Source organism: Hylaeus anthracinus, unplaced genomic scaffold, assembly GCF_026225885.1.
Source record: "Hylaeus anthracinus isolate JK02 unplaced genomic scaffold, UHH_iyHylAnth1.0_haploid 3, whole genome shotgun sequence".
Lineage (NCBI taxonomy): Eukaryota > Metazoa > Arthropoda > Insecta > Hymenoptera > Colletidae > Hylaeus > Hylaeus anthracinus.
In genome coordinates, this window is record NW_026535284.1 from 16,575,958 (window position 1) to 16,585,905 (window position 9,948).

The following is a 9,948-nucleotide window of genomic DNA, read 5'->3' on the forward strand; positions in this document are numbered from 1 at the left end:
CATGTATGTATATCGACGCCAAGCGTTTACACTAACTTCTTTTTTTATCGATCTTTGGTGTAGTGGTTTCCGTTCCGTTCGAATGTTCCTTCTCCTTCAAACTGGACCATCTCGTTTTTCGAAATATATCGTTGAACACGCTCGTGGCAACCTGAAAATCTCTACAATCTTTTGGCGGTCGAGCGACGGACCACACACCTGCTATGGTGTCGATGCCTTGACACACTCTGCACGCACCTGAAACATTAGCTTATCGATATAGGTATATTCGTATATCGATCGTTATTCGTTCAGCGTCAAAATGTTTGGAAAAACAGGTTAAATACAGGTTACGTACCGACAAACACCGCTATCGAGGTTGTATGGTTATCGGTAGCGATCAGAGTGAAGGGTGAACCACGTTTGAACGGAGCGTGACCGGTCACGTTCCAGGTTCCATTGAGCAGACTCTCGTGAAACCGCGGAGAGGGTGGCTCCGAGACCGTCGCGATTATAGTATGATTCACGACCTTCATGTCCAGCTTCATTCCGGCCTGTGTCGTTGACCAGGACCCTGACAAACGGCAAGGTAAGCCTAAAAATATCGCTAGTTTCACACATCAGCTGGTAGCCGTGACCCTGACAATGAGTCGGTAGCGTCTCACCGTAAGCTTCAGAGTTGATTTATTAGACGATATTATCTACATACATATGTTAGAAATGTACGTTTTACGTTACCTTCCTTTTTGTTGCTCTTTGCACGGTCCAACTTGAGCTCTTCCAGCTCCTCCATGATCGTATCGAGTAACTCGCTGGCAACTTGTTTGGTGTCGTGCATCGCGATGGAAATGTTCACATTGTGACTTTTCATCTTTCCTTGTTCGTTAAACGGTGCCAGGTTATCGTTCGGTATTCCATTATCGGTCAACTGTCTTCTGGAATAGCCTTCTCCCAAATTAGTATTTTCGTTTCTGGTTTCCTGTTTAAGGTAACTTGGACTCAACATATGCTCTACTGGTCGATCGAGGCTATCGGAAGGAAAATAGTGACGATTATTCGTTCTCTCTATTGCGTTCTCTCTACTCGCGAAAGGAACAGAGTTGCTGGTATCCGTGTTCACGTTAATTCCCAGCGACTCTAGAATCTTTCCTAAAGGTTGGTCCATCGCGTTAGGAAGATTCACGGAAGGTAAATTATTGTTTTCTAGGGAACTTTGATCCCCGAGATCGTCGAAATTAGATCGTGGACGAGCCTCGATATCTTCTTTGCTACTCGAAAGTCTCGTGTTTCCTGCTAAAGGACTATTGGTTATACTTTGGTCGTAATTAACCAGACGTTGCAGATTGGTTCCTCCGAGTCGATCATTAGAGAAATTCTGCATCTTGGAAACGCTAAACTTATTCGAAAATTCTGGTACCTCCGCGTTGACATTTCCATTTTGTGGAAAATTGACGTTCGCCGTTTCTGGTTCGACACTTTCCTTCGGATTTAAATGTTGAACTTGATTCTCGTATCGATTCGCGTAATTCAATTGATTTGTATTAACAAACTGTCGAACTTCGGCATTGTTCGGTTGTTCCGAAGCGTCTTCAGCCACGACTGGATACGGATGTGGCATATAAAAATGTTCTCTTCGATCATCCGGAAATGTTAGCTCGTCACCCGTTCCAAGGAGTCTCGAATTTCGATGGAATCCTGATCCTGATGAATGTTCGCCGGTAGGATAATTGTAGAAATTATCGAGAGGATTTATGGAATCGTCGTTGTAAATGAAATCTTTGCTAGGAGCATCGTAATCCTGATAGTACGGCCAAAGGTTGCTATCGATCTGGTTGTCGGTATAAAAGGACGTAGAATTTACAGTCTGGCGTGTGAACCGATCGTTAGGATTCTTTTGGTCGACAGCGACTCTGATCGGAATTTTGTTCGCCGCGATATCTTGGAGAACGTCGTCTTCGCTGTAATAATCCGAGTATTCGATCCCCTGGTCGACGGAATTATTTTTTTTTAACGGGTCCTTGGTGGTTGTTCTCATCAGACGTTCGATCATATTTTCGCTATCGCGTAACGTCATGGGTTTCCCGTGTTGGCGCGTTTTCATCGACGATATCGAAGACTCGGTGTTGGACGTGGTCGAAAGATCGATGTAATCGTTCCCGTCTATTTCAACGGCGGTAATTTTTACGTTTGATTTCGCGACCGGTCCTTTGTTCCGTGATTTAACGTCGTTAACGGCTTGGGTACGTTTCGCAATGAAATTTTCATTTTTAGTGTCGCTTCTGGTGGTCAACGTTCTCTAAGCGAGGGAATAGTTTTCAAACCAAGTTTTATTCGACGTGCGGTACAATCGTACACGTGATCAAAAATTAGGATTATTGGTAAGCGGAGAACGAAGCTTACCTACCTTGGAAGATCCCCTTCTTTGCCATCCAGCGTGTTGATTTCTGTACCGTTGCCGATGATGCCTGGCGAAAACATTTCCTTTGTATTATTTTCACAATAAATGTTTTTAATCGCGTCACGCACAGGTGTCGAACATTTGTCTTTCATCTTACTGGATTTTTTGAAAAACGCACCTTTTCCTTTTCCTTTTCTTCTTTTTGCGCCCCTTGGGTCTCGTCTCGCTACCATGTTTCTTCGCGTCCAGCGACGACTTTCGTCGCGGCACTGTTGGCACCTTCACGGAAGCGTAAAGCTTTGCTTGCCTATGAGGTGGCTTTCGACCATGCGTCAACTTGTGCATGGTTTCCTGCATCCTTGGCGATTTCAGAGCCTCTTTGGCCATTTTTCGTGCCAAATATCCATCGGCCAATCGAGGAATTCTACTTTCCATTAAATTACGTTCACCGGACCGTCCAGGTCCATGAACCTTGTCCAGTTGTCGTTTTCGTACAGCCAAGTGTTCGTTACGATCATTGGTGGATTTCGCGTTTTCCTTTGAAAAAATTGCATTTTTCTGTACTCGTTGCACAGCTTCGCTCTTCTCCAATGGATCGAGAGTTAATCGGTTGTCGTCGACTTGGATGGAAACTGCGCTGATTAGTAGCGGAACGATCATGGCCAATCTGTTTGTTTATCGAAAGCTTTAGTCTCGCTTTCGTACGCAATTGCGAATAACGATAAGACAATAATAGCGAGAATAGTCAAGTTGGAATTTCGAGTAATTCTAACAGAAGGATCGTGTACCTAACAAGCTAACTAGCTAAAAGGAACGATCATACCTGAACAAACTTAGCAGCATTCCTCCAAAAGGTAAATCGATCGAAAAACCGACGCTGGTGCCATTGAATCGGTACACGCTGGATCTTTCAATTTTTTACTTCGCTAATCATCGTGCAGGTTCATCTCGATGTTATTCTCGATTTTGAACGCTATCGTCGTCGGCTGTTTGCGACTATTTCGTCAATTACGTACAAGAAAAACGATTATTTCGGCATACGTTTTCCCACAAGTTGACATATCTCGAAATAAAGGTTCACGAAAAACGCTGGCGCGGGATTCGATGCTCGTTTCTCGAACGACCAACTTTTGTCATCTCGTCGATAAACCATAAACCAGAGTCCACGTGTAGCCAGTTTCGTTTCGAATCTAATAGAAATTAGGGCTTGGAAGGGTTAAATTGACATGTCCGTTTAATGGCACCGTTTAAACGAGCAATCACCTCGAAAGCGTTCGTAGAAATGAAGTTGGACAGAGATCTTTTGACAGAGACAACTACAAACTAACTGACAGTCGCATTTCCCGCTGTCGTGGATATATTTAAAAATAGGCCCAGGGGCCGATTTTACGATCGTATCGAGCACACGGAGCCGATCGATCGATTCCGATAACAGGACATACTCGTATTTGGTCGGTCGTGAAAGTACGTTGCGGGGCAGTTGCGTTTCACGGTGCGCGTATTAAAACCAAGTCGGAACACAAATAGACTCCCAACGATCAGTCCAAGTACTATCGGCGCCGCGCCGGACAGAAGCCAGGCTGCGGGACAGCAAAAAGGACGAGTTCCGAATGGTTAGCTGCCGGCGAAATTATGGCCGGTACAACGGATCGCAAACACAACGCACGTATCGGCGGTGAACCCTGGAGACACGTAGGCATCGATTATTATTAGAACCCAGCCAAACTACAACCGATCTACGTTCGTCTGGGGAACGATATTACAAGTGCATACAATCGACGACCAAGATAACTCGTAACTTTTACGATATAAGGTGAAATCTTTTCCTAGGAAGAGTCTGCGTAATTCCACGGGACCGAATCGCAACTTATAATTGTGAAATCGACCGTATTTTTAAACGATCGATGCTTCTCTCAATTGCGCAATCGAGCATTTCTAATTATTTAATTAAACCTTGGCGCGCGTACAGCCTCTTCGACGAATGCAGATCGGAACGCAAACCGATCAGAAATTAATTCTATTTTGCGGTAGGGAGTTTCGCTATTCATCGCGGAAGAAGATTCGATTCGAACGTCGATAATTTACAATTGTCCAACAGTCTACTGGTAATTAACCTTGACGCGAGCTCGGTGCCGCGACGAAGGTGAAAATACCAAAGGTCGCGGTTTCTGCGCTCTTCGAGTAGATCCATCTTATTCTTATTGACGCTTGTACAACTGTTCGATTATAAAAAAATATCGAAAATTGTTTAATAACGCGTAAAAACGTGTCGACTAGATGCGCGCAACCGTGTGAAAATTCCATGAAACTTGACGTGTAACGATTCGCTAGGTCGCACGAGTGATTCGTAAACGTACGTATCGAAACCCGTGTCGAAAGAAACGATCGATTAGCGAAACTTTGATTCGAAAAACTTAACAGGTGCCAGGTGCGTTGTTTCCACGGCCAGCACGAGACGAGACGGTAAGCAACGGGCACCGTGTCTGGCCGCGGCAAACTCATCGGCAGCGAAAGAAACGAAGAAAGCAAAGAAAACTAAGTACTACGACATCGATGAAGAGGACGAAGAAGAGAAGCGCGCGGAGGGCGCCGCGCCGCGCCGGGACGTGTTGCCGCTGGCATTGGTAGCAGTCTCGAGATAGCCGCCGGCTGGCTTCCTCACCGCCTCGGGGGACTTATTCGGGGATTCCGAGCGCAAAGTGGTGAACGATATCCAGTGGACGATCCATCGATCGCGCTCAGAGTGATCGTTGCCGCAGGGAGCCGCGGTCGCCTGCGATTCTCGTCCGGGAAATATAGAAAACAAATAAACAAACGCTCCGTAGCCAAAGTCAAAGTTTCCTGGAGGTGAGTCTTTGTCACCCCGGTGACATTTTTCTAGGCTAGTTTCCTGCTCGTTCTTTTCCTCTTCCAACTCGGCCGTCACCGTGTCAGCTCTTCGTTGTGCTATTTTCGTGAGTGTTGTGCAAGTGCCGAACGCGTTCAAGCGTTCGAACCTCGAACCATCACTCGATCACTCCTTGTCCTCCGAGCGCGAACGGGCCCAAACACCTCGAGAAAGGTTTCGTTCTCCTCTGGGTCGCCACGTATAGCAGATTTTCGTCTCGATCGCGGTTGACCTTGGACGATGCGTTGCCGTGAATTTCGGCTGATTATTTCGGGACGTAACCGAACGTAGACGAGCTGTCGTCTTGATCGCGGGTAGATGCTCGCGGGACACCAGTGATGTGCGATTGAAAAATAAAAACGATTGCGTGGACGGGCCGGTATGTCGAAATGTTGTCGAACACAGCCTTGGCTAACGTTGAAAACATTTTGCGCTTTATGATACGATTGCGAGCTACTCGCGCAACTTTCTTCCGCACCATGTGTCTTTGTCGCGAATAATATACATAATACAATGTCTGTCGAGTTGTCGCGAGGTGACGGATACGAAATACTGTCAACTCGTCGTTCGTAAACGCGACCGGGCAGGAAGAAATCTTGCAAGGATTATTTATTAGTCGTTCGGTGTCGATGCTTCTGTGATCGATAAATTATCAAGTTACCAACGATTTATCCTTGTTCGTGTTGAAACCGAAACTACCCTTTACGGTGAGACGATTTCTGTTTGTGCGATAAATACATCGGGCGAAACTCGCGGCCGTAATGAAATTCTGTGTTACGTGTTCAAGGTGTCTCATAAAATAGCTGTGCTATTTTACTGGCACAGTTTCCCCGAGAGTCGAGTGCATCCGGTGAATCAAACCGTGGAGGTCCCGTTCGAGCGAAGGCCAAGTTTTTAGCCTCGCGGAAAAATGACCGAACGAGCGCCGTCGACGTTGACATCGGCGTCGGGACGAATAGACACGTTACTTTCGCGCGTACCTACTATATATTAATATATATATATATATATATTATTATTATTTGGTGGCATCGAAGAACAGAATGTTTATCGAGGTGGCACGCGAACGTTTCCTCGATCGCGTTACTCGTCACTGTAATTGCGTGCTGCGTTGCGCAGCATTTTTTGTTCCTGGCTTTAGGTGGATTTCAGCGTCGAAATCAATGGCGGAAGTGACCCGATTAGTAGCGAAATACAAGAAAATGCGGCCAACCCCGCGCGGTGTGCTAACGGGCCAGCCAATCGGACAAACGAGTACGGGTGCCGCGTGTCGGAAATAGATTTCTCTTAAACTAAAGGTTGATCCACCGACGCCGTTTTTACCATCTACGTAGATCATTCGATCCGTCACCCCCTGAAATCGATCGAACCGTTGCAGCGAGTGACTCTGTTTCGATCCACGAAATGGTTCGATATAGAAATTACGACTCGTATTACCTGAATATTTTAAGAAATGTTGAAAATATCCAAGTATTTACGCGAAATAGAAAAACAAAACAAGAACAATTTAACCGGAGGACGAATTATCAGCAGTTTCCAAGTCGATAATTTACCAACCGACCGAAGGGTTAACGTCTTTACCGAAATTCGTATCGCGCCTTTGCGACGCCTCTTCTTAAGATGGCAGCACCATTACGAATCAAGCAGAGCGGGAAATTACACGTTATTTTCGATTTGAAATCGATAACGATTTACATTTCTTTTTTTATTTCTGCATTTTAGAATGACGGTGTAATGTGGAATTCGCTACGATGGCTTCCAACATTTCGATTACATGTAAAACGAAACAAGGCAAGTTTTTACATATCGATATTGCGCATAGATTACTTCCTATTTACCCTATTCATAGATTGGATCGTTTCGCTACTTTTCATTACAAAATATTCTCGATTTATGAAAGTTTGTAAAACTGTTTCAAGCTTAACTAACGGTGTTTTCGCATCTCTGTACAGAAATCTCATCGGAGATAACTCGAATTACCAGAAGAGAGGGAGTCACGACCGCGTCATCGAGCAGGGTGAGTTTCGCTTTTAGTTTCAAACCTTTGTACCGTAGAAAGCAGTAGGTCGCTCGAACGATCAAAACACAAATTTCTAAATTCGCCGACGCCGATATCGAAAGCATAATTCGGGGTACCGAAGCGTCGCACCGTTCGTTACCACGCGTTCTCAAAGGTGGCCCAGATAATAAAGAGTGCAAACATGAAACGTTCTCGAATAATCGACTAAACGGCAACTAACGAGACGTATATGCCTAAACGCTAAATACGTTACGTCACGATACCACCATCTAAATTAAACTAAAACCAAGGCACACCACGAAGGTAGATAGAATATCTGGTTCGATGCCAAAGCTTGAAGACAACCAAGAACTCACTGCCATTCCAACTACTCCCGCAATGCACGAACACGTCTCTCATTCTTCTCGGCGATCGTTCCTCCTCCTCCTCCTCCTCTTCCTCGTCGTGCGATCGCTTCCTTTCGCTACCTTTCTCTCGCGCGCACACGCACGCTCCTTATATTCGTTCGAAGCGAATTTTTTTTTCCTGCTCGTCCAATTTGACATGATTTACATGAAACGCATTCTGTCGGTGTTTCACGCTTCCTGGAAGAACAGTCTATCGGTGTCCGTTGCGGGCGACGCGACGCGATGCCGACGCTCCGCATGCCACACGATACCGAAACGTCTCGTTTCTATCCTTAATTAGGTCTTAATTAATTGCACAATATTTGGAATTCTTTGATACACGCCGACCACGAGCGGAAGAAAATCCGATTAAACCGTCTCACCCGATACGATTATCGAAAGTGTCAACTATTTATTAAGAATTTCGACGCTTTACAAGAAACAAAGCAAGCTGAGAAAACAATGGTAACGATGAGACTAATTGAGCGTTGCGTATGAAAACTGAAAAGTAACTGGACCGATATGATTTTACACGACTATAGTCACGCTAATCAAATCATTAATCAAACATCGCGATCGAGCCGTCTCGATGACCCCTTCAATTATGCAACCCGCATCTCTAGTCTGTCGAAAACTTAAGGATATCGCTTTTTGAAATTGCATGATCAACTGGTCGTCTAGCCAGTTTCGAGTCGAGGCAAGAATGTCGAGCGTCGTTAAAATTTCACCTTTGCATAAATCTGCAAGTGTCAAAATGATCATTGGTAGTTTTGCATTCAAACTCATCGCTACGGTATGCTAAGTCGCTTAAGTAGACCGGCAGTTGAAGCATACAAATCGAGTCAATTGACATATTTCCAAATAACTTGATCGTCCGCGGTCGGGGGAGAGTTATATTTAGAATTGGCGTTCATTTAATCGTAAATCACCGGTCAAGCTGGTGATTCGTACAAAATACACATGAATGGTACAGTATACGCGACTGGATTGTGTAAATGAAACCGTGGAAATAGCGTTCCATCTATTATTGCAACGTCGTCGGTTCATTTCGAAGGTGACTCAACTAATAATTCACTCAACGTTGGATAACTCTATCGAGTCGCCATTCCAAACGTACGAGACGACTTAATTAATACATCGTCACCGCCTTGCGCGCAAACAACGTCGTATGATTTATATCGTTGTCGGAATAATTGCTCCGCAGCGGTGGTGGCCTGTTAACGTAATATCGTGGATATCGTCGAGAGTGTACATGAGAAACAAATGGAAGGTGAAAAAGAAAATACTGGATTCGGCCAACGTATGATCTAGCTACTACTGCTAGTTGGACGAGCCGCGACTGTTTCTCGAATCTCGAATCTCGACTCTCGACTCTCGACGAAACAACAAAAGCGACCGTTTCGTTATAGATGATTAGACAAATTGTCGATGGTGTTAGGCTCGACTAAACGGTTTAGTCGACGCAAAAATCGATAGTATGCGCTCAGTCTGCGTTTCGGCCAACGGAAAATCGCAATCTTTGGCAGCCCGTCAACATCGTGAATCAAAGCAACGAGTCGAAGCGCCGATAGAAAATGTGGCGCTCGTACTTCAACCGAAAACTTAACGTCCACTTAGTTTCGATAAATAACGACAGCCTGTCAAATAAACGTTTGGCAAATTGAACGTCGTACACGACGCGCTGTCGACTATGAGAACAATGCTGCATTGTCAGTTACCATTTTTCATTCGTTGCATCCGTTCGAAAAGAAACTACTACACTCTGCTACTTAACTCTTTAGGTGGACGAATTGTACGAGGCGTGAAACGAGCGAGACGGGCGAATTTTTACTCCGCGTCGCGAGCCAAAATTTATTTGTTGTCGAGTTTGCGAGTTATCGGCGTGGATCTAGCCAAAAACACAGAGACGGAAACAATTCGAGATAAATCGGTATCAGCCTTGGACCGCTTAACCGTAATTGTTTGATCATAAGTCGAGCTATTATCGTAAATCACTTTGAAGGATCGACGAACAAATCATTCCCGATTTTGGATGCCGGTGAAACTGCGCGAAATTCTATCGTCTAACACGTGGAAACTACTTTTAAAGGTGGATTCAACATACACAGATCGATGCTACTTCCAAGGTGGATTGTCGTAGATGATCGAAACGTTGGAATAAACGTACTCGAATGGCAAATATGTTAGCCTTGTTTCAAAGTCGCCGGTGGGGCTTGGTGCCTAAGAGTGGCACGTTCCGTTCATTTTTCGCCGTAAACATTATCGTTCACGGCTGCAC

At 45.0% G+C, this 9,948-nt stretch overlaps 2 protein-coding genes across 9 annotated transcripts in view; one reads left to right on the forward strand and one right to left on the reverse strand.

The window, feature by feature from the left end:
* Positions 1-18: 18 nt before the first annotated feature.
* On the reverse strand, positions 19-4,894 carry LOC128893488 (uncharacterized). 5 transcript variants are annotated; one of them, XM_054154468.1, is made up of 7 exons: positions 3,820-4,894; positions 3,201-3,373; positions 2,556-3,044; positions 2,384-2,444; positions 718-2,275; positions 338-574; positions 19-237 (listed from the first exon to the last, which is right to left on the reverse strand). In XM_054154468.1, exons 2-7 carry the CDS (start codon positions 3,218-3,220, stop codon positions 32-34), a joined length of 2,571 nt encoding a protein of 856 aa, XP_054010443.1. In that variant the 5' UTR covers positions 3,221-3,373; positions 3,820-4,894; the 3' UTR covers positions 19-31. The 5 variants fall into 5 exon arrangements, with proteins under 5 accessions (XP_054010443.1, XP_054010441.1, XP_054010442.1 ...); XM_054154466.1 differs by having other exon boundaries at positions 3,201-3,567; positions 3,641-4,894; XM_054154467.1 differs by having other exon boundaries at positions 3,201-3,957; positions 4,797-4,829.
* A 185-nt stretch (positions 4,895-5,079) lies between these two features.
* The window catches only part of LOC128893481 (obscurin-like), a 38,992-nt gene continuing 34,123 nt past the window's right edge, over positions 5,080-9,948 (forward strand). For 2 of the 4 annotated variants that reach the window (XM_054154444.1, XM_054154447.1), the window contains exons 1-3: positions 5,080-5,224; positions 6,987-7,055; positions 7,217-7,281. In XM_054154444.1, coding sequence (XP_054010419.1) covers positions 7,016-7,055; positions 7,217-7,281 — 105 coding nt within the window. In that variant the 5' untranslated portion in view covers positions 5,080-5,224; positions 6,987-7,015. Of the gene's footprint in view, positions 5,225-5,363; positions 5,644-5,687; positions 5,972-6,986; positions 7,056-7,216; positions 7,282-9,948 lie in introns of those variants that run through there. The other 2 variants (XM_054154445.1, XM_054154446.1) reach the window with 2 other exon arrangements.

Excerpts from the sequence above, each read along its gene's own strand:
- LOC128893488 (XM_054154468.1), bottom strand. The coding sequence starts at position 3,220 with ATGCTGCTAAGTTTGTTCAG. Across the intron at positions 2,445-2,555 it reads AAGAAAAGGAAAAGGAAAAG|GCATCATCGGCAACGGTACA; the intron begins GTGCGTTTTTCA and ends TGTTTTCGCCAG. Across the intron at positions 2,276-2,383 it reads AAAGAAGGGGATCTTCCAAG|AGAACGTTGACCACCAGAAG; the intron begins GTAGGTAAGCTT and ends TCCCTCGCTTAG.